Source organism: Anguilla rostrata, chromosome 6 (genome assembly GCF_018555375.3).
Source record: "Anguilla rostrata isolate EN2019 chromosome 6, ASM1855537v3, whole genome shotgun sequence".
Taxonomy (NCBI): Eukaryota; Metazoa; Chordata; class Actinopteri; order Anguilliformes; family Anguillidae; genus Anguilla; species Anguilla rostrata.
In genome coordinates this window covers 51,547,292-51,572,880 of record NC_057938.1, presented here as the reverse complement: position 1 = coordinate 51,572,880, position 25,589 = coordinate 51,547,292, and the positions used below count along the sequence as shown (strand labels likewise).

The following is a 25,589-nucleotide window of genomic DNA, read 5'->3' as shown; positions in this document are numbered from 1 at the left end:
TCTCGCGTGTAATTCTGTAGGCTCCCAAACATTGGCCAACCTTCAACATGCAGAGTCAAACCACGGACAACACCCATTGACGGTACATTAGATCATAAAGCATTTGTATGTTCTATATCAGTGGTAACCAACCCTGTTCCTGGGGATCCGTCCTGTAGGTTTTCACTCCAACCCAAACAAAGCACACACTGCATTCAACAGCTAGAGATCTCATTGAGCTGCTAATTAGTAAGAATCAGGTGTGCCAAATTAAGGTTGAAATGAAAATGTACAGGTCTCCTGGTTGTACTCTCTCTGTATACTACAGAGAGTATATAATTATGCAGTGTTTTAGATCACTGGTGATGGCTATCATCAGTCGATTCAATTAAATGAAACGAAAGCTCTCTGGTCCCCTAATGTTCATTGTGCTGTACACGTGTGGCTACAATAAAGAGACCTAAAGGAATATTATTTTCATCCTCATACTCTAAAGGGTCACGGTCCTGTGTTTTGAGAGTATTGGCCCACTATAAAGTGTAAAAAAAGTTAACACTGAATTAATAGATTGCACTCCAGGTAAGTCGCTTGATTCATTTTTCTTTTTTTGGGGGGGGGGGTGGGGAGGGTAAACTGCCTCTTTAATTGATAAATGGCTCGGCTTACTTGGCACAGACTTGGCTGCACTGAGTTAGCCGAGCCTGCCCTTTAGGTTCATGAACTTGCATGCTGACAAATATAAGGCTGTGATATGATGTTGAAAATATACACACACACAGTTTCTTTTGACTTTTGTCATATTTCAGTATAAGAGTAATAACTGAAATGAGTGTACAACTTAATGTTGGCTTGTGAAACAGCCTTTCAGGGAAATTAAATATATTGGGCACAGGGAGATGGTCAGGAAAGGCTGCTGTTGCATGTTTTGTAATGGCAGCATATCACAAGCATGCATTACAACATCTCAAACACACAGAGCGGCATTCTCTGTCCTCATGTTCTTGGAAGTGTGGTCTCCCAAGGAAACCTGACAAGAATGTTCTTCATGAGAACTCAAGTCCAAATTTGACATTCTTGGTATTGAGAAAGACCCCGTGTTTACACCTTACAGTTTATGTGATACAGGCCAAAACGTAAAACATATTGATATAGCGCCAGCATGTGGTCAATGAGGACAGGTTTAGGTGACCAGCAGTGGGGCACATTTGCAAGCGATCGACCAAATGTGGTAGGCTATCTCTACGACTTACGATTTCTGAGATCAGATACTTTTACGACAGACAAATAATTTAGAATAGTAGTTATCTGAACAATCTCAATAGGATTCCATCAGCTGCACTGGTTGGACCCCTAATAACAAAACTTCGTTGAATGTGCGTATGCTCTTGATCTATTAATCATGTCTTCATAGCGTGTCAAAGACCGCTAATTAAACCGACTTCAGACTTTGAGCGTGTGTGTGTGCGTGCGCTGTTGTGTACGTGTCCGTAGTGCGCACGCGTAGACCACGTAACCCCGATTCCTCGGAGCGTCGCACTGTTTCACCGTGTTTGTAGCCAGTGTGTCCAGTCACACTTACTGGGGATAGACTGGGGAAGGTAAGCGGCGGAGAGGAAGGGGGAACTTCAGCGCCGCTCCGAAATGGCCGGGCAGCAGTTCCAGTATGATGACAGTGGCAACACGTTTTTCTACTTTCTAACGTCCTTCGTTGGACTCATTGTCATCCCGGCCACCTACTACCTGTGGCCGAAGGATCAGAATGCGGGTAAGGCCCGAAATCCGGGGTTGCAAGTTGCTGGCTGCGGAAAAACTGAGTACCTCGCTAGCATTAGCTGGCTAACGTTGCTAGTGAGCTAGTCCAGACAAACAAGACACCGTGTTACAGGTATGAAGTGCATGCAGCGGCCGTTTTGTAGCAGGAGGCCTCCATGGTTATTCATATAGGTATAACACTAGCTACGATCACGATTGCAATCTAGCTAATAGTCAAAAAATGACCAATTGCATAGACGTTACTAATGCCTGCTAGTAATAAGTGTAAGCCTGCAACATGGGTCGGGATTACTAGCTGGTTTAGCTAAAGTCTGGCTAAACCATGCCTCTGACATAACTTGGCTAGACTAATGCTAGTTTGTGAGAGAGTTTGGTAGCTAGCTATCAAACCAACCAAGGAGGAATCCCTTTTGCTAGCTGAAAAGCTAGCGTGTTAGCAAGCATGTTTGCTAGCCACGCACAATGCTGGGGCGGATAACCGGGTAGCCTACGAACAGTCTTAGCTAGACTACACATTTCAAAACCCATCTTTAGAAAAACTTCGAGAGCTGCAGCTAGTTAGCTACTCGGCCCACCTTTTACCTAACACTAGATAAGGATGAACTAACGCGTTACAAAAATACTCCACTAACGCTTACCCTAACGCGCAAACGCTTGTTGGATATATATGCTGCCTTAAACGGGTTAGTAGGCAGCTCGTCGTGTAGCTACGAAATATCTTTGGCTCGCTAGTTAGCTTAGTTCGATTACACTAGCTAGCTAGTAACTGCCTAGCGCGGAGTTAGTTTGATAGGTTAAGCTATACGACTGTTCACAAAGTACAATGTGCTATGGAGTGACACGGGCCAGTGGCCACTTAGCGGGGTAATCTACACAGAAAGCGGTGGGTGTAGATTCAGTATTGCTGTGGATAACGTTACCATAGTGTCAGTTAGCTGTTAGCTAATTTACAGTACTTTCCTTTGGGTACCTCGCTCTGCGTGACGTGTTCTTTTTTTTCTTTCGCACGGACACACACACATACACACACACACTTCCTTACCAGACTCAAACTTGTGAGTTTTTGCTGCCGTCATTGATTGAAATGTGTTGTAACACTAATGCAAAGCAAATGTCGTTTTTCTTTTGCTGGGTTAAGTTTACATAATTCTAGTTAAATTACGTCAGGTACATTTGCACCACAGTAAGTGACATTTCGATAGTAAGCCAACTAGACTAACTGCTTAATAAAGTGTTTAAACACTATAATAAAGTGCTATCTAATTTAATCTGGGCATTAGTTAGGAAGGACTACAGGTCTTTTTGTTGTAACTGTTAGTGTGAGAGGTAAATCCGCCCAGACTATGCGATTGGAGATGTTATTAGTTGCTGGGGTAATATACCAATGGCCTGTGTCTACTTTTCAAGAATTTAGAGTTGGTGGGACTCAAATGAAAAGCTGAAGTTTGCGCAAGCTCAACCTTTACCTATCTATATCAAAAGGCTGACCTGAAACAGACAAGCTGCCTCATCATATGCTGCACATTTTAATATTCGCACAGCAACATTTCACATAATCGCTGACGTTGTGGCCACAATTTAGATTGAGTGAAACATAAAAAAAATGAAATATGTAATTTCTATTATTATTTGAAACAAATTGGTCATATGTGTTACAGAATTCTCAATTGTCAGCTGTTTCATTGAGTGGTATGAATGTGATGTCTTATTCACCATCTCCCATAGGTTAATTAGGCTAAAAAGTAGTGTTTCTGGTGCATTATGAAAGGTTCCACTCCCCCATCTGGCAAGGAAGGTCTGTTCTGCCACATTGTTGCTATCGAGTCTGTGAGCTCTTGTGACATCACAAGGAAAAACATTGTAGCAAGGCATCATCTCCACCAAGGTCTTTTGGGCCATGTGGTCTCCCTAATCTTGCTGCACTTTGTAGTAGGAATTCCCCCCTACCAACCCCCCCCCCCATTTTATTGTGTGCCGATGGCAGTGGCCAGAACTTTCTGGGGTCTAGAAGCAAGTGGCAAGTTGCAAGTTAAAACTTCTGGATTTTCTGTGGCTTGTTCTAAGCCACTGTTCCAGTGTGCGGATGGAGACCATGGTTTGTTACTGAATCTGGACCGTGCCAATGCCACAGAGCAATGCATAATTTGTGGAAGGGTCAACTGGGGGGGATTCACTTGGCAGAGATCAGTGTTTATCATTGTGATTTATAGTGAACTAATTTGATTTTGGTTTTGTCTTTAGTGGTTTTTTTCTTCTTGATAACAAGCCCTGAGAATTGTAACCATTGGCAGTGGCTTCAATGGGGAACATTGTTTTAGAGATGGCTTGGTGCCATTGTTCTCAGGATTGTAAGTTACTGCTGCTTTATTTTATAATCAATACTGTAGGATGTAAAACAAGTGCAATGTATGGCGTCTTTGCTAATCCCCAACAGAGGCTGGCAGTCTTGGTTTTTTAGAGAGTAAAGTTAGAATTTTAAATCTGCAACAAGCTTCTTCAGCTGCACAATTCCTCACAGTCGGTATTTTCTTCCAGTCGCAACAGAATTCTGGAGTTCTCAGCTCAGTGCTCTGCTGTTTTTTTTTTCATAATTCATTTCCGTTTCTTATATCTTTTTCGGAGTTGTCTGTTATTCCATTTCCACATTTGAAAATGGAGGAGTGTAGGAGTGTGTCAGCAGAATGTGATTTGTTCAGGGAGCATTTGCCAGGGTGTAAAAAAAAAAAAAAAAAGACAAATTCTTTTCGCGCAGCTTAGCTCGCTCGTCAAAGAGCACATTCTAATACCTGTCACCGGTCTTGAAGCCGTCGAAGGGCTTGTTCTCGGCTTATACTTGGCGAATGTGTAATTGAATGTCTTCCCGTAGCAGCAGGGGTTAGGGTGGACTGAAGGTTTTGCCCGTTGAGGTATATTTGTCATGGTGTGTCTGTGTGGGATTGCAGGGAGGTGGGACTGCATGTACTAGGTGTTTCTATCCCTCAGCCCTTACTTTGTACTGGGTAAACCGGGCCTTGGGTAGCTGAACCTTGGGTTCTTCGCTTTCGTAAGCCTGTCGGCTAACTGCTTTTGTGCCGGCGCACGAGGCATTTTAGGTCTGGGAAGGTGGAGAAGGCCTAATTCAAACAATCCGGTGGTAAAATCGGTTATACTCTGCCTGTCTGATCCGTCTGTTGTTCGGTGGGCCAGTGGCATCTTCTCCGAGGTTGCCATTGGTGCCTCCAAAATGAGACTAATCACGTGTGGAAAGGAAACACAGAACGCAAAACTCACAGTACACAACACTCAGGGATGCACGTGCATGCGCGCGCACACACACACACACACACACACACACACACACACACACACTCACACACCTCTCGTGCCTGTGATGCAGCTGGAAAGGTGTTGAATGGAGCTTTCTGTGGGATGCAGAATTCCCCTTTTGCTTCACGTGACTTTATTAATTTGCTAAACAGGCACCCTGAGAGACTTGAATACTGTATTCTCGTCAGGGAATTGATGGCTCCATGTTAAGCTGGTCTCTTGCTCATCTGAACAAATGGACTGTTTTAGGATTTGGGTATGAGTCAGTCACCTGCACTCCTCCTAGGAAGCAGCACCAATGCTGTGCTAGACGGGGGAAGGGGGCGGGGGGGCGTTCACACGGAAGCCGTTGTGTAGAAGTGTGTGCGTGTGTGTGAGTTACAGTATTAGTCAGTGTCTGAAAGAGTTGTCATCCAGACTGCTTAACGCTGTGAAGAGTGGGTTTCTTGGAATGTTTTTTCAAAGTCGGTGTTCTAGAACTCCAGTACTTATTGTGACATCCGCATTAGAACGTTCATTTAAGGACATTCTAATCGTATAATTGTGATGTCACACCTTAAATGGTCAATGGGGAGGGAAAGTGAGGGAAGATAAAGCTCCTTTGCCTGTCTGTTTGTATTGATGCCTCACCTTCCCTGAGCTCAGGGGTGCGCCTCTGCCTGGGCTCTTATTTTAAGGGGGCTTTGCCGAAAGGGCACAGGAAATCCAGAGCTGTCTGGAGACTGCAGGCCTGCACCTGGCTGCTCAGCCAGGCGGCTCTGCTCTGAGCTAATGCCCCTGCCCTCTCGTTCGGTCTATTTCTGGTGGGGGATCAGGGAGGCAGGACTCCCAATGTGTGTTTTGGGGGTGTGGGTTTTGGTCGGTGTGTGTGTGTGTGCGCTGGCATGTCTGTGTGTCTGTCTGTAAGCAGACATGTGCTTGCATGAACGCGTGCGTGGGGTCGCTCAGTACTCAGCGCAACTCTGTCCTCAGTGTGTGAGTGAGTGCGTGTGCGCGTGCGTCTGTGCGCACGTGTGTGTGTGTGTGTCTGTGTGTGTGTGTGTACGTGCAGGTAGCCTTGCACCGGGGCGCCATTGTGGCTCACAAACCCGGCTCATCTTTTGACCATTTGCTCTTTGTCCGTCTGTCTGTCTGTCCTGTTTCCACAGAGCAACTTCGGCTGAAGTCGCTGCGGCGGGTGCACGGGAGGTGCCTGTGGTACCGTCTGCGCCTCCTGAAATCTCAGCAGAGCATCGTCCCGACTCTGAAGTAAGTGTCCCCCCCCCCCCTTTCCTGAAGGGCTTTAAGGGCACTGTAATCTGCTTTGGGCTTAAAAAACTGTCAAAGGCGAGCAGTTTGTTTTTTTGCTTTAAGTGCACCTCATTTTTTCCCTGACGTCTCGAATGCCTCGGCTGGTGAGGTTGCGTAAGACAAGGGAGGGAGAGCCGCTCTCTCTCCTTTTACGCTTTCCGATAAGGAGAGGCGGCTGCGCTTCTGAACGAAACGAGGAACGCGTCGCCCCTCCGCCGGCGGGGTTAAATGGGGCTGCTTGATTTGGATCACACGCTCAGCCTACCGCCGTGGCGAGATTGGGCTTTGTAGTTCCGTTTCGCGTGAAGCTAAATCTCGGGTTAAATGCGACGGAAGGCTCCGCGCTCTAATTGTCTGGCGTTAAGTTGTCTCTCCGGTCAAACGCGCAGAACGAATCCACCGGATGCGCCGTTCGACGAAGAGCGATGTAATTTCGTTTTAATTCGGCGTCACCGCCCCGCGGTGCCCCAGAGTGATTTCACTTCCTGTCCGCGCCTTTCTGTCGCTCGGCAGTGTTTGTAGCGTGGAGAAGCCGCGGTTTGCGTGTCTGCTTTGTCTTGAGTCGCGTGGGACACCGCGCACCAGCTTCTCTCCTCGTCCTTTTAGAGAGGTAGGGACAGAAGACCAGGAAGGAAGGAAGGAAGGATGGAAGGAGGCCATTTTGGCTCGTCTCGGTCTGCTGTTTACCTGCAGGCCTGGGAGGTTTGCGGCGGCGCTTCAAGCCTGGACTTGAATTAGACCCCTGGGGGGGGTCTTGGCCTCGACTGTGACCTGGCAGAGCTGTTTCGTGCGTTTGCAACTCTATGTGTTAAAAACCAACAAAGCAAAACATAAAAAAAAAAACTTCCTCTGTGATTGAGAGTGTGGGAGAGCGTGTGCGTGTGTGTAAAAATTGCCTAATTTCCTCCTTTGCCCTACTGACAGAGCTCAACAAAAAAAGTATTTTTTAGATCAGAGGGAGTCCAGCTGACCGTCCCTGTCCCTTACTCACTAAATGGGAAATATTCACTTTTATGTGGAACTGTGCATTTAGAGAAGGAGAAGTAGGCCAGGGTGCAATTACTGAAATGCAGGCATTTCATGCTTTTGGTTTTATGCTCGGTTAAACTTTTGTCACACAGCTTGCTGCTTTGCAGGGCCAGAGTTCTGCTCAGTTGACACGCACCATCCGATTGACCGGTCACGTCTGAACGTGTTGTTAACAACCGACCGAACGACATCGTCAATGATCGGTGGATACCTCCCGGCTACTTCTAGCCAGGGAGAATCCATCATTCGCCATCTGAACTTTGTTTCCATTGGCTGTCTCCAAGATGCTCCGTGATTGGTGGAGGCGATTATTCCCCCGTGGAAACGGTGTCCAAGAGAGCCGCTCTAGCGGTCGCAGCTCACCCCTGAGCCAGGTGGAAGAGAAAGCGCGCTTTTCGCAGAAATGGCGGTAACGTGTCCCGCCGAGCGCACCTGGAGCCACGCGCGGGTGGGCGGGCGCGCTCAGAAGCGCCCGCGCGCTAGCTGGTTACCATGGAAACGTGCTCTGCATGAGAGAGAGAGAGAGAGAGAGAAGGGTAGCGTGTGTGTGTGTGTGTGGGGGGGGTGTGCGTTTCAGCTCGAAGGGCAACATTCCTATCCAATGAATAATAAAGGCTGTGAGGATCTCTTGCGGTAGGCCGTCGGCGTGCCCCTCCTCTGGTGATTCGGGTCGTCCCGTCGCTGCGGTTCTGCCGTCTACCGTAACGGCTGGGCCGTTATGCAACACCCAGCGTTTCTTAAATCTTATCCTCCTTCACAGACGTGACCAACAGCAGACACGGGCCAGTGCGGGAACAAGCAAAATGCATATATCTTTTTATAAAAAAGGATCCTTGACTAGCTTCGCTTTTAGAATACAGGCTAGGCTCTGCTTGGCTGATCGACTTGGGCTTTATTTTGGGTCTTTCTTTGCAGGCTGCCGTCCCATTGACTCGTACTTCGTGCAGTCCCACCGAGGGCTATTTAGGAAGGGTTGTGGATTGGCCCGATTAGGTTACCCTAGATATCTTCATTCATACCTTTAGCCACCTGTCACAGTAGTTGCCATACACACTTCCCAGCATGCATCTGGGGCTTTCTCAGGGTCTGCCGAGGCCACCTGACCCTGTCGCCGTTTGCTCTGAGGTCCAGAATCGGTCCCCTGGACCAGGTGCTGCGGCACACGAACCTTATCGATCGGGCCGAGGATGTAGTCCGATCGATCGATTGAATTCAGACGCTGGGCTGGATCGAGGCTGGCAGTGGTTGGAATTCAGGGACCTGGAGGCCACGTTTCCTCCCAGACTGCATCAGTTCCACTCCCGAGCGCACACCTAGGAGGCAGTATGCTGTAATTGCGATGAGTCAGAGATTTACCCAAGGTGGGATTTGAGCGTGGGCCAAATCTCATTCGCCCAAAGACCAACCTGCTACCAGTCAGCTAAAGGCCAAATCGCACCCTTGCTGAGGGCAATGTCATTATTTTGAATCTGAGGGTTGCGTCACCAAAGTGTGTTGTCACGGTAACCTGCTAAACAGCCTTTGCTTTTTACTGCACCTCACTGTGCTAACTGGTGAACTGGCCAAGCTGCCCCTGAACTGGGGAACTGTGCTTGGTGATGTGAAGGTTGCAGGTTCGATTCCCAGGTGGAACATTGCTGTTGCACCTTTGAGCTTGGTGCTTTACCCGAACAGCTTCAGTAATATATCCTGCTGTATAAAAGGATGTTATGTTAAAAAAAAAAAAAAGAAGAGAAAGTGATGTAAGTTGCTCTGCATAAGAGTGTCCGCTAAATGCCTGTAATGTAATGTAAGAATGCTAATTCTGTTTCCTGCATCCTTGTGCTCTGTTAATATAGATTTGTTCTCTGGTTTTTTTTTGTCTTGCAGAAAAGTGGCCTTGTTGTTCGGATGGGCTGTTTTTTTGTTCCTCGCCTATAAAGTTTCTAAATTAGACAGGGAATACCAGGAGTACAATCCTTATGAAGTCCTAAATCTGCACGCGGTGAGTCGCCGGCCCTGTCACAATACCCCCCTCCCCCCCCCACGCTTCTCTCACGAGCATTTTCACCAGCAGCCAATTAAATCCTACAGAGTGCTAAAGGCTGCAGAGACCGTTCGCACTTACCATGCATGCAATTAAATCCTACAGAGGCTAAGGCGGGCGAAGCGTCACCAAAAGCAACCAGCTGAAAGAGCATCTAACACGGCATCGAGCACACAAACAAGGAAACATCACCAAAAAAGATCAAATAACTAAACAAACTTAATTGTCTGTGGATGCTGGATTAAACTGTGTTTGTGCGTGTGTGTGTGTGTGTGTGTGTGTGTGTTCTACAGGGCGCGAATATCGCCGAAATCAAGAAACAGTACCGCGTGCTCTCGCTCAAGTACCATCCCGACAAGGGCGGGGACGAGGCCATGTTCATGAGGATCGCCAAGGCCTACTCCGCGTAAGAGCGCCCGGCGCCTTTTCGCTCCGCCCCTTCGTTTCGATTGGCTTTCGGCTCCTCCCCCGGGGTCTCACCCGCGTCTGATCCTCCCTCCGCAGGTTAACCAACGAGGAGTCCAGGCAGAACTGGGAGCTGTACGGGAATCCAGACGGACCCAGGGGTAGGCCTGTCTCTTGCCTGCGTGATGCCATTTCCTGTGTGATGTCATTGCCTTTGTGATGTCACAGGGATTCTCCGTGGGTTCTGAAAAAGGTTAAATGGGGATTCCGTTTGTGTGTCGAAAGATGTGACCGTCTTTGGGCAAAAAGTACATTAAGTTGTAGATTTTATGAACTAAGATTTTCTTTTCTGGAATGCTTGGACCATTTATCATGGAGGGATATCTTTGTATCAGTTTATGCTTCTTTGTTCTTCTGTATCTTGTAAACCAATTTTCCCTGTTTCTGTATGTACAAACAGGAGCACAAATTTCATGTTCCTTCAACTGACAAGTTAACTAAATTAAGATGACAATCCATGTTTATCCAGTTTGTCATATGTTCTCGTGTTCTGTTCCGGTCTTCTCTCTCAGCTACAAGCTTTGGCATTGCCCTGCCGGCCTGGATTGTGGACCAGAAGAACTCCATGGTGGTACGTGTTATAGTGTGCACCACACAGAGTAACAGTCCCTAACACTGTGTGTTGGTACGGGATCAGGATTAGCTCACTAATATATTAGAATTTATTATTTTGGGTGATGTGCAGGTGAATGGATTATTTACATTATTCCAGTGACAGTGCATAATGTATATGGCAGTGTATATCCGTCATGTGTTGCGTTTCGTACATGCTTTCCTAAGTAGCCAGAGCAGGTTAAATGTTATATTTTTTTGGAAGGAACATTGGGGAAAGAAACCTCAATAAGTAACTCTAAATGAGATCATTTGGGGGGGTTAAAAATAACACTTTTCATAAATGTGCGGAGAGGGTCTGTATCATATGTATCATATCTCTGTGTTTCTCCAGGTGCTCCTCGTCTACGGGCTCGCTTTCATGGTCATCCTTCCTGTGGTGGTGGTAAGTCTGCCATCTACCTCGCTTTCAAATTCATACCCGAAGCCGACACAGGCGTGCAAAATCCACTGGTTAATTAAAAGGTGCTGGCATTTCAAACGGGGGAACAGCGGGGGCACGTGTTGGTGACACGTTTTTTAATTTTCCGAGTTGTCGCCCCGCTTCGGTGCGCGTCTGAAACATTAAGATTCAGCGTCGTCGCCGAGCCCGCGTTGGGGGGCGTCATTTCACATTCCCGCCACCGCGGGGGCGCTAGAGGAACCCGCCGCACGGCTCGCGCTGATCGATTCGACGGACCGCTGTTCTCCCAGGGGGCCGTGCGTTACAAAAAGGCCTTTTCGAGAACGGGGTTTTCGTAGCGCTGATGGGTCTGAGCGGTTTTCTCTCGCACGTGCTCAGAGCAGGTGCAGCACCTGGAATGTCACTGACGCAAGTTCTTGCCTCCCTCACTCTCGCCTCAGATTGGAGAAAAACAGTTAATTATTTATAAATGAACAGCAGAAGGCACATGGTTGTGTTTTATGTGTGGCGTATGGTTATAGGTTATATTTTATGTGTGGCATATGGTTGTGTTTTACGTGTAGCATTGATTGTTTTTTTACGTGTGACGTATGGTTATATTTTACGTGTGACGTATCTGTTGGCCAGTGGTTTAACAAACTGTCCAAAGCTCATTGGCTCAGCTGTTGAAGTACAGTGCAGTGATGTTAATGCCTAATGTTCTTCTGGTGATGCTGGTGCCTAACGCTGTTCTGGAGATGCTGGTGCCTAACGCTGTTCTGGAGATGCTGGTGCCTAACGCTGTTCTGGAGATGCTGGTGCCTAACGCTGTTCTGGAGATGCTGGTGCCTAACGCTGTTCTGGTCACTTGTTCAGGGCACATGGTGGTACCGGTCCATACGCTACAGCGGAGACCAGATCCTCATCAACACCACGCAGCTCTTCATGCACTTCATGTACAAGACCCCCAACATGAACATGAAGCGTAAGTAGAGGCGGGGCTACCCGACCCCCCCCCCCCCCCCCGACAGGGAGTTCATGCGTCCGCACGCGAGCGGCAGCAGCGTGACATCACCCGCGCTGCACCGCCGGGAACGCCGGCTTTGCCGGAGGGCACTCTGCCCCAGCGCTGGGCCCCAGCCAGAGCACACCGAAGCGTCTGAAGTATTACTGAGGAACGCTAATGCGCGCGCGTCTCCTCAAGTTTCAATTATAGCAGGCCATTAAATGCACTCCGTTCAGCACCGAAAACAGGGAGTTTTACTTCCGATGTGCGGCTTTATTTTTACCTGCCTAATGTCTTCTAGTTGTGGAAAAAGAAAAAAATTCAGTTATCTGTTATTTTCCAAGAGAAAATGATTGTGTATTTTCGTGAGTGTGCTTTACAAATATAAATATTGATGTGTTTTTGAAGTAGTTATTTCCGATGACAGATCGTTTTTAAAGTGCTGTTTTTTTTTAATAGAGCTTGTGGGTCGATCTGGCCGGTTATGGAAGATGATTGCGTTTAGACTCGTTTTCGGTTTGTGTTGGAGGTGGCTGGGTTGGGTCTTGTTCCGGTGTCGTTTTCGGGCCGGTCCAGGCCCTTTGGTACATAAGCAGTCTTATCCAGTATTGCTGTTGCATTCTGAGGGCTGTGTCTCAGTGACGTGGAAAGTTCGCTGTAGTGAGTTTGGGGGACTACACGAGTCCCCCCCCCCGCGTCACTCACTCCCCCCACCCCCCCCCCCCCCGCAGGGCTGACGATGGTGCTGACGGCGGCGTTCGAGTTCGACCCGCGGAGCAACAAGGAGGCGACGATCCGTCCCACCGACAACATCGAAGTGCCGCAGGTAACCGAGCCGTCCGTCACATGGGGTGGTGGGGGGCGGGGTTGGGGGTCGCCGCACTGTTCCTCCTGCCCGCCAGCAGGGGGCGCCAACTGTACACCTGTGGCGTTTTCAGCTGATCCGGGAGCTGGGCAACATCAACGTGAAGAAGAAGGAGCCGCCCTTCTGCTACCCGTACAGCCTGAAGGCCCGCGTGCTGGTCCTCTCCCACCTGGCCCGCATGGATGTGTCCGAGGACATCGAGGAAGGTGCGTCCGCGCGCCCCCCTCTCCCACGGGACGGTCCCACCCTCGCAGCGTTAAGCGAGGGAACGTCGGTCCCGCGTTTCTGCTTTTATTTGGGTTGTGTGCTGGTTTTGTTCGGGGAGGGGCAGCTTTTCTCACTCCCTCCCTGTGTTCCCCCTGGCCCTCAGATCAGAGGTTCGTGGTGAGGAAGAGCCCCGCCCTGCTGCAGGAGATGGTGAACGTGGGCTGTCAGCTGACCATGATGGCCAATAGCAGAGGAGGTAAGCCTGCGCCTGACAGCCTGCTCACAAGCCTTCTGCAGCCCAGACTCTGAATGTGCCTGTCTCTGATTTCATTATCCAGCACTGCACCTTATTCTCATTAGAACAGGCATTTGGTATTAATAATCTTGCAAGTATAAATTTTGTCCTCCTCCTCACACATAGATAATACAATGCATTTAAATCTGTGATGACTAGGATAAGTAATAATAGACTTGTGGAGCATGTGGATGAGCATGTCTACTCTCTCAGTTATGCTTGTTTGTGCTTGGCCCTTTAAGGCGTGAGGTCACAAATACGTGATTAGAGTGTTCTTAACTGAACATTCTAATGCTGATGTCACAATCATTGCTCGTAATTGAGAGTGATGTAGCTGGCTTGGCTCATATAAAGCATGTGTGATGTAGCTGGCTTGGCTCATATAATAGCATGTGTGATGTAGCAGGCTAATCTCTTATAAAGCATGTGTGATGTAGCAGGCTAGCTGCTCTCTGTGGAGGCCGTGCGGTCCTGCTGAAGGCTGTTTCTCTGCAGGGTTCCACGCCCCTCGCCTGGTCTCCATAGAGAACTGCATGAAGCTGACCCAGATGATCGTGCAGGGCCTGCAGGAGTCCAAGTCTCCCCTCCTCCAGCTGCCGCACTTCGAGGAGGAGCACCTGCGTTACTGCATCTCCAAGAAGGTACTGCTGTGTGTGTGTGTGTGAGTGTGCTTGTGTGTGTGCACGCACGCATGTGCATGTGCGAGTGCCTGTGTGTGTGCACGCGCGCATGTGCGTGTGTGTCTGTGTTTGTGTGTGTGTGTGAGTGCGTGTGTGTCCATGTGCGAGTGCCTGTGTGTGTGTGTGTGTGTGTTTGTGCGCCGTGCGAGCGCGTGTATGCGATTGGTGTGCATGTGTGTACGCTGAGCTGCTCCCGTTCCAGGCCCCAGAGTCTGCTCCTAATTCATCATTAACCGCATTCACACTAGAAATGAAATCGGTTTGCGTTTCTGCGTGAAAATTAGCCGCAGGGGAGCTCTTCCCAGGCTGGCTCCAGGTTAATGACCAATTTATGAATCCTTCGTATGACCAGCCCAAACTCTGTTCCTTCATTTTTATTGCGCTTCATATTTTTATTCCTTCATCGTTATTATCGCATAAATTTACATTGAAGCCCAGAACTCGTTTCGGAAACGCGTTCCCATTTAGCTTCTGCCACCGCTGTTTTTAGCTTGCTATTATTATTATTGTTATTATTATTATTATTACTAATAATAATAAAAGTAAGCATGTGCATGCTGAAAGCATATGTTGCTCTAACACGTCAGGTCATGTTACGCGCCAGACGATAATTGCTCTCGAGAGTGTGTGCAATCAGTGAACTGCAGGCAGGCTGGAGAATGCTGCGGGTTTCCGTCGAGGCTGGGGAATCTCGGGTCGTCAGGGACTACCGGCGGCCAGTAAAATGTCAAGCAGCTGTGAGCCGTTTCCCGTGGAAGCAGGGCGAGAGTGGAGCGTAAAGGCTGGGAAGCTGGGCTCGTAACTCACGGGTTGCGGGTTTGATTCCCAGTTCCCAGCTGGGGGGGGGGGCTGCCGTTGTACCCTTGAGGGAGCTACTTAACCTCAATTGCTCAAGTAAATATCCAGCTGTATGAGTGGATTGTGAAATATGTAGCCGGGCACTCTGGATAAGAGTGTTTGCTTAATGGCAAGACGTAAATGCGAGATGTAAAATGGCAGTACGCTAGCAAGAGCGCTAACGCAGAACGCTAATCCCATGTCAGAGACTGCGTGAGCTGATGCAGAACAGGAGGTGTTTATTGAGCTGTGTTGAAAGCACGAGTCTTTATTATAAGATCCGTCCACCCACAGGCACCCACTTCATCTGACAGTGAAAACACTGTAAGGGGGGGGGGGAAGCCTTGCTCTGCAGCTCGAGTGCCTCGTGACCTTGCGCGTCCTTGAATTGCGTTCAGGGCTTCGCGACCTTGTACGCGGCCACCTGCGGATTTTTATACAGCTTGTCAGTCTGTCGTCTGGTGGAAAGGTGCTGACTCAGCGTCTTCTGGAGTCCCCCCCCTGTTGAGATGTCATTAAATGTGTCCCATTCGGGCAGAGAACTCCCAGTTTTAGCCGCAACAGAATTTAATTTGCGAACTGATGGTTTTGTTTGAGGATTTGGCTGTTATTTTTTAAAATACCTTCCCTACCTAATTTTGAATGGGCAATCGTATATATATGTAGGCGCTCATTGCTGTGGCAGCTGCTATCGATTCGAGAGGGCGCGGACGAGCACGTGCACACGATGGCGAGCACCGTCTTCTTGGCACACCGCACGAGTGTGTGCGCGTGTGTGCGTGCATTCAATCAACCAGCAGGGGGTGCTGGTGAGCGACAAAAAGCTGTCCTGTCAGCCCAGCCAACTGAAACCCTTCTGTCCTTGGGGTGGTGCTAGAGCCCATCATGGCTCCCCTTGAGCCGGCACAATACTGACTCTGCCGCAATATATATTACATTAATCATCTTCTGAGTGCTTCCAGGGTGGGGTGCTGCTGCTGGAGTTTGTTGAAGGAGCTTTTACACGTCCTTGCTCCTTTCCGACAGTGAGAACGCTCTTGACGGTTCCGTTCGGTCGACTCGACAGGCCGGCCGCGATTGGTCTCTAATTAGCGGTGGCTTTATCAGAGGCGACCACCTTGCTCTCCGCTTAATTGCGTGTGTTCGGTTGGAGTGGCTATAAATACACGGCGTCCATTCCAGACGCCCGGCTGGCTTCCGCACTTAAATTACAGGCGACTGAAACTTAAAGTCTGGTGTATTGCGTGGGTGTCGTTGATGAGCCACTGCAAGTCCTCAGATGTTATCAGGAGTGTGCATGTTCATACAATAATGATAAAAGTAAATGGATAAATAATAATGGTTTTTTTGCTTTGACATTTCATATGAAGACTTGAAATGAAAGAAATGGAACGAAGTTGTGAAAAAGATGAGAAACATTACTGATAAGCGGGAAATGAGTGCTTGTGTGTACCATCAAGATAATACAGTAGGGCTTTAAGGGTTAGTCTGCTGGGCAAGTTTCTGTTCCTCCTCTGTCAGTACAAGGTGTTAACCTGCGGTCTCTTATCAAGGCTAACATGCTAACCCCCAGGCCTGATCTTTCTCTCTCTCTCCCAGTGTAAGGTGCACAGCCTGCAGGGTCTTACTAAGGCTAACGTGCTGACATGCTAATCCCCCAGGCTTGATCTCTCATTCCCATTGTAAGGTGTGCAGCCTGCGGAGTCTTATTAAGGCTAACGTGCTAACCTCCGGGCCTGAACTCTATCTTACTATAAGGTGTGCAGACTGCAGGCTCTTGCTAAGGCTAACGTGCTAACATGCCAACTCCCAGGCCTGATCTCTCTCTCCCAGTATAAGGTGCTCAGCCTGCAGGGTCTTACTAAGGCTAAGGTGCTAACGTGCTAACCCCCAGGCCTGATCTCTCTCTTCCAGTATAAGGTGCTCAGCCTGCAGGGTCTTGCTAAGGCTAACGTGCTAACGTGCTAACCCCCAGGCCTGATCTCTGTCTTCCAGTATAAGGTGCGCAGCCTGCAGGACCTGGTGAGCCTGAAGGAGTCGGACCGCCGCAGCATGCTGCGCTTCCTGGGGGAGGAGAAGTACGACGAGGTCATGGGCGTCCTGGGCAGCTTCCCGCACATCACCATGGAGACCAAGCTGCAGGGTGGGTTCCGGCTCTCCCACGGCCCCTAAGGGTCCCTTCCCCATCACGGGAGCCCCCCCCCCCCCCCCCCCTCCAAAATGGACGACTTTCCACGTGTTTCACTTCCAGCCATTTAGCGCTCTTATCCAAGGCCATTTGCACAGCTTACATTCTTCACATGCAGTCCATTTGTAGAGCTGGAATATGCGCCGAAGCAATTCAGGTGAAGTACCTCACTCAGGGATACAATAACAGCGCCCCATCTGGGAATCAAACCGCCTTTTCCATAACTGTTCTACGACATGGCCAGCCCTTATATGGGTAGATATAAACCCTGGGAGGAAAAAAAAAAACATGATTGCTGGGGGGCATGAAGGAGGCTGTTGGGGAACCAGGGCACTGTGCTCGGTGCTCCCACACAAATTCCTCTCTCTCATTGTGTGTTGGTGGGGCTCTGTTCCTGGAGAGCCGCAGGGGTCTGCTCATTTTCATGGCTACCGAGCGCTCAAGCTGTTGTTCACAGAGCTGAGTCGCCTCAGTTGCTTGCTGTTGGGATTGACTCGGTTGCTGAATTTAAGCTGAGAACTGAAAGCAGTGGGACCGTGTGGCTCTCCAGGTTTGTGATAACCACTGCTGCTTATCTACACTGTGCGTGTGCAGGTGAGCAAGAATACGTTGTCACGGGAAAAGGAACACAGGTGGACAGGAAGGCTTTTGTGAAGTTTCTTTTTTTCCTTTTCTCCAGTGCTTGATGACGAGGACAGCAATAACATCACTGCAGGGTCTATTGTGACAGTGACCGTCACCCTGACAAGAAAAACAATGGCGGTAAGCTTGTTTGTACATCTTACTAAATGTGCCTCTGCAGTGTAATAACCACATAATTAGACTGAACTAGGTGCCCACTGCTGGCTCAGAGTCAAGCAGCTGTAGTAAATGCCATTCCCTGCAGACGTAGGTTTTTTCCCCTGCTTGCAGTCGCAGAACATGGCCACCAGGTGGCGTTTGCTGTTTGTGAGCCAGGCTTTCAGGTGCAGCCAAGCCCTTTTGCCTTCTGTTCCACATTTCCAGGCCTGCGTGTGTGTGTGGATGTAGTCAGTAATAGGAATATTTGCTATTTCTGCACAACAGAAGGAAACCCGCTGCGCTCTCTTTGTTTGTTAAACTGCAGCCGCGCTGGCGCTAATTGCTAAGCTCATTAGCAGTAGCGCAGATACACCCCCCCCCCCCCCCATTTGTTTCCAATGCATCCGAGCTGTCATTAATCTCACGCCTTTGCATTCAGGATTAATGTCACCCCACAGTAACCCTTGATTGGAAAATGTGTCTAATGTCAGGTACGGTAAGGAAGAGGACAGTGCGTCTGTTATAAACTATATCCAGAACAGGCGAGTGCGTTTAGCGAGTAGGGCAGTAGAAATGGGAACGGGCCAGTTCGAGACTCCGTTGTGGCGGAAAGGGCCCGTGTGTGTGTGTTTGGGTTTTCTGATACCGTGCGTTTCTGTGGTTACAGGACGTGTTTGAGAAGGAGCAGGACCTGCCGTGTCCCGGGGAGGACGCCCCCTCAGAGGAGGCGGTAAGTAGGCGCCGCCCTGCCGGCTCACTTTCCCCCCCAATGGAGTGGCCGCCATTTTAAATCCTACTGCTGCCTGTAGACCGACACTGATGGAGTGGCCGCCATTTTAAATCCTTATGCTGCCTGTAGACCAACAGTGATGGAGTGGCCTCCATTTTAAATCCCAATGCTGCCTGTAGACCAACAGTGATGGAGTGGCCGCCATTTTAAGTCCTACTGCTGCCTGTAGACCAACAGTGATGGAGTGGCCGCCATTTTAAATCCTTATTCTGCCTGTAGACCAACAGTGATGGAGTGGCTTCATTTTAAATCCTACTGCTGCCTGTAGACCAACAGTGATGCATTTTGTATGTGATGTTGTCTTTAGGGGTGAGTGCCTCAGATTTTAGACGGTGTGTGTGGTTTCGGCCTCTTGCAGCCGGTTATGTGATGTTGTGTGCTGACATTCCTCAGAAGCCAGTTGCTGAACAGAGGTGTGCAGTGGTGACACTGGCAAGCTGGAGGTTGAGTTGAGGGGCATTTTTTTGTAATATTTTCTTTTTTCCCCCCTCAGTTAGGACAGCTCCTAAAATCAAAATTAGGGGTCACCCACCACCCTGGTCTCATGGCTCCGAACTCCTAAGAAATGATGGATTTTGAATGTAGAGTTAAGAATCTTTACCGAAAAGCATTAGATTATATGTATATATATATATATATATAGCTATAAATATGATTTATTATAAATATGGCAAAAACCTATTTTGAATGAAATTACCTCAGTGTCCTGTTTTCCAAAGCATGCCGTCTTCCTGATAAATTGTCTACTCTGCAAGGGCAGGACTGTCCGTCAGGGGAGAAAAAAGTGTGTGTACTCTTTACTGAAGCCCGTTATAAGGTCATTCATACTAACAAGGTCCTTGAAAACTAGTGGAATTCGCTGAAGGCCCTCGACAAGTCCTTGAGTCACTGGGAAAGCTGCGGGAGTTGGCGGGTGATGTTTTTGCCAACGGAAAAAAAAGAGCTTCTCTGACTGTTTTTAAAAAAAAAAATGTTTTTTTTTTTGTGTCACCGCAGGGCGATGCCAGCAAAAACAAGACCAAAGTCTGGCAGAACAAGAACAAAGGCGCGAAGAAGGCGGCCAAGTCGAAGAAGAAGAAGCTGACGAAGAAGAAGGGCATGAGCCAGCAGCAGCAGCAGCAGCAGCAGCAGCAGAAGGCCGACAAGCAGAAGCAGGCTAATGGGAACGTAGCGGGCAACGTAAGGCCGAGCGGAAAACCTGCCGCTAACTCTGCACCCACCCCGGCCTATCCGCTCCATTCATTAGTCTTACCGCCAAACGGGAAACCCGCCCCTAACTCTACACCCACCCCGGCCTATCCGCTCCATTCATTAGTCTTACCGCCAAACGAAAAACCCGCCCCTAACTCTACACCCACCCCGGCCTATCCGCTCCATTCATTAGTCTTACCGCCAAACGGGAAACCCGCCCCTAACTCCACACCCACCCCGGCCTATCCGCTCCATTCATTAGTCTTACCGCCAAACGGAAAACCCGCCCCTAACTCTACACTCACCCCGGCCTATCCGCTCCGTTCATTAGTCTTACCGCCAAACGGAAACCCGCCCTAACTCTACACCCACCCGGCCTATCCGCTCCATTCATTAGTCTTACGCCAAACGAAAAACCCGCCCTAACTCTACACCCACCCCGGCCTATCGCTCCATTCATTAGTCTTACGCCAACGGAAACCCGCCCTAACTCCACACCCACCCGGCCTATCCGCCATTCATTAGTCTTACGCAAACGAAAACCCGCCGCTAACTCTGCACCCACCCCGGCCTATCCGCTCCGTTCATTAGTCTTACCGCCAAATGGAAAACTGTGTCTGTGAATAGCCCACAGCCCTCAGCCAGTGTTAAACTGTGCATATTTGTGAAGACGTAAGCCTGAGTTTAAGCTCCCGCCGCGGTCGCCGTGGTGACGCCTCCCGTTTTTTTTTCCCGCCGCCGCGCAGGAGGCGGCCCCCGCCGCCGCCGCCAAAGAGGAAGACGAGGACGCGTCGGACAAGGGCAGCGACTCGGACGAGGGCGAGGCCACCAAGGACTCCCCCAGCGAGCGGGACGAGGAGAGCGACAAGCAGAGCGACACGGAGGTGGACGAGATGGGCGGGGACGACGAGGAGGTCAGCGGCGTGGCGGGGGGAGGGTGACGGTTGGGGGGGGGGAGTTAGGGGGGGGGGGGGTTTGTGGGCGGAAGAATATTCGGCTAAAGCCCAGTGCTGTGCCCTGTCTTTCTAGTTGTTTGAGCCGTTTCTCAAATTGATATGATTCTGCGTTGGGGGATAATTGGGTGAGTGGCCCTGGGCTGTATCTTTGGTAATAGGTTCACTCCAGATAACAGGCCAATGACGAGCCAAGATGGGCTTGAATGGCTTGTTCCAGCCATTGTGTTGTGTCCTGCGAGCGGTAATAAACCGTGGTGTTATTACTGAGTGCATAGTGTGTATGTGCTGTGGGTGTGAACTGTGCTCTCTCTATCTCTCTCTCTCTCTCTCTCTTACCCCCCTCTCTGTCCATCTCTCTTTCTCACCCCCCCCTCTCTGTCCGTCTCTCTCAGGAATGGGAGGCTCTGCAGCAGAGCATTCAGCGCAGGGAGAGGGCTCTTCTGGAGACCAAATCGAAGATCACACACCCCGTGTACAGCCTTTACTTTCCTGAGGTGGGTCCTGAGGCACTGGTCGCCGTGTGAAGGAGCGGGCGTGCTTACAAACCAGAATGTTGCAGGTTTTAGTTCTGTGTCTGAATCTTGCTATACTACATAACCTCAAATTATAATATACAGCTGATACGCCGTGACACACACGTGCAGCATTGACTCTGTTTGTGCATGTGCGGACGCACACACATACACACGCACAGTGTTTGGTTTTTCAGTACAGTATAAATAGTAAATTTTCCTTAAAATCTGATGAATATGTGCAATTGGCTTTTGAAGTGTGGGGGTGTGTGTGCTTACAGTTGTGTGTGTGTGTGTGTGTGTGATGCAGAAGATGTAGGGTGTGTGTGTGTGGTTGTATAGGTGTGTGTGTGTGATACAGTAGAAGCAGGGTGTGTATGCTCACAGTTGTGTGTATGTGATTGTGTGTATAGATGTGTGTGTGTGTGTGTGTGTGTGTGTGTGTGATACAGTAGAAGCAGGGTGTGTATGCTCACAGTTGTGTGTATGTGGTTGTGTGTATAGATGTGTGTGTGTGTGTGTGTGTTTGATGCAGCAGAAGCTCAGTGTGTGTGCTAACAGGCGTGTGTGTATGTTTGCCTGCTGCAGGAGAAGCAGGAATGGTGGTGGCTGTATATTGCAGACAGGAAAGAGCAGACGCTGGTGTCGATGCCGTATCATGTCTGCACTCTCAAAGACACAGAAGAGGTGAGCGCTGCTCTTTTCTAAAAACGAAGGTCACAGCACAGGAGCTGCCTCCTCCACAGCCATTTTTAACTGGTTCGGAAGGGGGGGGGGCGGGGTGGGTAGTGTGTTTATTGTGAAGGTTTCCTCCCTAAAGGGACGTGTTTTCCGTGCTATTGCTAGGAGAGGGCATGAACACACCTCAGCGGATAAGTTCCCCCCCCACCGCCCCCCCCCCCCCTCTGAGCTGCTGCTGCAGCAAAGGGCTCTTCCCAAGGCGCTGAGAGTGTGCTGTTCCGGCAATTAGCCAAATCCGCACACAAGACATGTTTGTCATATTAAGGATTTCAGAATTTGAGAGAAAAATTTTTTTTAACGTTTCTTTTTTTAAACCCCTTAAAAGGCGACAAGACTCTGCTTCCACAGACCGTTCTCCCTGGTTCCATAATTAGTTGCTAGGCAACCCCTGTGTTGCAGTGTCAGACTCTTAAAGCGCCAGGAGCCCGGTCTGAGCGGAGTTTGTTTTGACTGCGGCTCCAGCTTTGACGTGGCTCTGCGTGCACGTCTGGCGCGTGCGATTCTCGCTCGCATTCATTAGCCGACCTGTTACGCGCAGTCACGATATAGTATTTTTCCGTGGTTAATGGCGAATGGCGATTATTATTATTTTTTACCCAATACATAACCGTTAGTAGCGTTAGCGCGTGCTGGTGGCGCTAAGGCTCGGTTCGCGGCGGTGGCGGCAGCCTGTCCCTCTTTCCCAAGTCGCGTTCAGCGCTAAGGCTGTTGCCGTGGTACCAAACTGACGGCGTCAAGGGGGAAAATAATCAATCACGCGGCAGAATTGTGAGACCCTGAACAGGAGGCTGTAATGTTCAAAGGAACAGCAACAGTGCAGCATCCTGAACCATAATGGCCCTTCGTGGCAGTGCTGTCCATTAGCGTTAGATTTACTGCTGGAAGGGAACTTGCATTGGGAAGATTGATGGCTACTGTTAGAATAATAATGCGTTGTGAATATTGTCCAAAGTGGAGAGTTTCTCTGGAAATTTGTAAATTATATTGATTATAATTAACATTAAACAATCTGTGGTTATTAGTAATGGGTTACTGCATAGATGATAATGTTATGTTGATGCAGTTAAGCTATAGAACTGCATTATAGATTAAGGGAGAAAACTGTAATGTTTATATAAATATAGGTTTTTAACCTGGTATAAATGTTATCTATTGGTGCACCAGGTACAGATTTCAGAAAATGCTGTCTTGTTTTTAACAGGTGGAATTGAAATTCCCTGCTCCATCAAAAACCGGAAACTATCAGTATTCTGTGATTTTGAGATCGGATTCTTTTATGGGGTTAGATCAGATTAAGCCATTAAAGGTAGGTGAATTAAATTATTTAAAAAATTAAATAAATAAAAAAACTAACGAAATTATGTCATGAAATTTAAGAATGCAGCCGTTGTATACAATAGAATTCTTATCTTTTATGCATGTAGCTATAGGAAACTCAATGAAAATTTGTTCACAAAAAAAGGAAAGAAATGTAGCCCTTAAAAGGAATTGCGTGGTCAAAACTGTGCTGTGATTCCTATTGGCTCACGCTGGCTCCTGTGACCCCGCCCCTTTCCCACAGCTGGAGGTCCATGAGGCCAAGCAGATGCCGGACAACCACCCGCAGTGGGACATCCCGGAGACAGAGGAGGAAGAGGAGGACCAGGAAGACAGCGACGGAATTGAAGAGAGCGAGGACGAAGACGAGGACAACGACTAGCCCTGTGAAAACAACGGACTGCCCCCCTGCCCCACTCCCCTTCCCTCCCCCACACCCCCCCAAATTCCTTCCCCTCGCTCACCTCTTACCCCCACCAGTCACCACCTGACCCACAGCCACCCGCCCAACGCACCTGACTCACCTGACGGTTGTGACGAGAACGACCCACCCAGTCCCCCCCCCCGCAGAGTTCCACGTGGGGGGATCTCTGACACTCTGCCTCTTCTTTAAATTACTGAAACAGAGGAAAGAAAAACCCCAGTCCAGACCCCAGTGAGTCTGAAGTGCTGGTTGTTGAATGTGTCCGGATGTGGAGCAGGCGCAGTGCATTGTGGGATATCTCCCCCTCACCAAGAGGCCACAGACACATTCAGCCCAGGCCCCTCCCTCACGAGCTTGCCTCCTCTGTGATCTTTGGAGGTGCAGGTGGAGCTACCTGTGGCCCCGCCTCCTTTATAGAAATAAAAAAGGAACTGGCCTGTAAAAAAAAAAAAAAAAAATTTATTTTTATTTTTTTCTTTTTTTTTTGAGAGGGGAAGAAGGTTGAATTTTTATTTTGTAGTTTTAGTGTTCGACAGGTCTGTTTAAAAGTGGAAATAATGTGAGCCAGTTGCTTTAAAAAAAAAAAAAAAAAAAGTTAAATGTTGTCTGTTTGGATTTCTAGAGGGTTTTCTGACTGTAGATCGTTGTGTTTTCACAGCACGTATGACTAAAACTGCGTTCCGTTAAATCATGGGAGTGCCGACGCCCCAGGCTCCGTTTCTGTCCGATGCTTTTCTCTGGAGATTCACGAAAAGAGCCAGGAACAGTTCATTCCCCATCAGCAGGTCTTGGCACTTTACTTTACTCTTCTATTCTTATTTTAAGACTTTAAAGTGGACATTCCACCATGGACCCCATTTTCTTGTGATCAGAATCCCCAAGCACACCCCCTCCCGCCCCCGCCCCCACACCTTAGGACTGTAAAGATCCAGTCTGTAATAGCTGTGGCTCCTCACAGGCTCATCTTCGGTTTTCAGTGCTTCTGTATGTGGAAATCTTTTGAAATCTTTTTTATTTTATTTTATTTTATTTTGACGCCGTGTTACTAATTCAGCATCGTTTGGAATCGTCGGAAGCTGAACGGAACTAACAGTCCCTTAACGGTTGAGACCTGTCAGCAAAAAAAAAAAAGTTCTGTTCAAGCTTTCCTAAAATTAGGCGCCGCTCGACTTCAGCTCGATAGGCGAACGAACGAACGAACGAACGAACGAACGAACGAACGAACGAAAAGCTCGCAGAGCCAGCGGACGTCGACGTCTCTGCCGTCTCCCTTCAGGCTTTTCAAAGTTTGGGGAGTGTTTTTTTTTGTGGGGTAGGTGGGGGGGGTGGGGGCTGTGCCGTGTGGTGTGACTGCTTTCGGTTTATCGTCGGCACGTCCCGTCCCGTCCCTAAAATGTCTGAGAAGCGCGCGCGGGCAGGTGTGGTTCGCCGCGGGAGCGCGTTCCAACCAGACCCTTCATCTGCAATGCCTTATAGAATCGCAAGATTACCACACCCCCCAGTGTGTGAAAGTCACATGTACAAAGCCACCTGTTTAGGAGATTTGAACCCCTCCATCCCCTCCCCCCCCCCCCACTGAATTTTTTTGCCTTCATTTCAGTTTTTAATAATCCAAACTGTGTCGTGCTCTTCATAACGGTGGTCAGATAATTCATAAACGAGCCCTAGTAACTGCGTGGTGAGCAGTGGACACTGGAGAAGTGGGCCTTTAAGGGACGTGTAAGGAAAACTGCCTTATCGGTCTCAAGCTGCTTTTTAGGTTGAGTTCAAGGCACAGGCTAGCAGAAGAGTGTGAGACTGCGGGCAGCACTTCGGCAGTCAGAGAACGCAAACAGTACCTAACACTTCACCAGTCTCGCCCCCAGTATAACGACCAGCCCCACTGGTCCGTATCGTGTGAGCTTCTTTCACCAGGAGTTCACTATTGTGGTTTGGGGG

General features: G+C 49.0%; 1 protein-coding gene across 2 annotated transcripts; it reads left to right on the top strand.

Annotated features, from left to right (window-relative positions):
* Window positions 1-1,477: 1,477 nt before the first annotated feature.
* Window positions 1,478-25,589, top strand: sec63 (SEC63 homolog, protein translocation regulator). Of its 2 annotated transcripts, none has more exons than XM_064340418.1 (21): window positions 1,478-1,744; window positions 6,207-6,306; window positions 9,247-9,361; window positions 9,697-9,809; window positions 9,908-9,969; window positions 10,381-10,439; window positions 10,815-10,865; window positions 11,739-11,847; window positions 12,600-12,694; window positions 12,807-12,939; window positions 13,104-13,196; window positions 13,731-13,876; window positions 16,748-16,895; window positions 17,620-17,702; window positions 18,388-18,450; window positions 19,507-19,689; window positions 20,451-20,615; window positions 21,050-21,151; window positions 21,758-21,856; window positions 23,112-23,216; window positions 23,472-25,589. In XM_064340418.1, exons 1-21 carry the CDS (start codon window positions 1,621-1,623, stop codon window positions 23,607-23,609), a joined length of 2,286 nt encoding a protein of 761 aa, XP_064196488.1. In that variant the 5' UTR covers window positions 1,478-1,620; the 3' UTR covers window positions 23,610-25,589. The 2 variants fall into 2 exon arrangements, with proteins under 2 accessions (XP_064196488.1, XP_064196487.1); XM_064340417.1 differs by having other exon boundaries at window positions 1,479-1,744; window positions 20,448-20,615.

Excerpts from the sequence above, each read along its gene's own strand:
- sec63 (XM_064340417.1), top strand. The coding sequence starts at position 1,621 with ATGGCCGGGCAGCAGTTCCAGTATGATGACAGTGGCAACACGTTTTTC. Across the intron at positions 9,362-9,696 it reads AAGTCCTAAATCTGCACGCG|GGCGCGAATATCGCCGAAAT; the intron begins GTGAGTCGCCGG and ends TGTGTTCTACAG. Across the intron at positions 21,857-23,111 it reads CTCTCAAAGACACAGAAGAG|GTGGAATTGAAATTCCCTGC; the intron begins GTGAGCGCTGCT and ends TGTTTTTAACAG.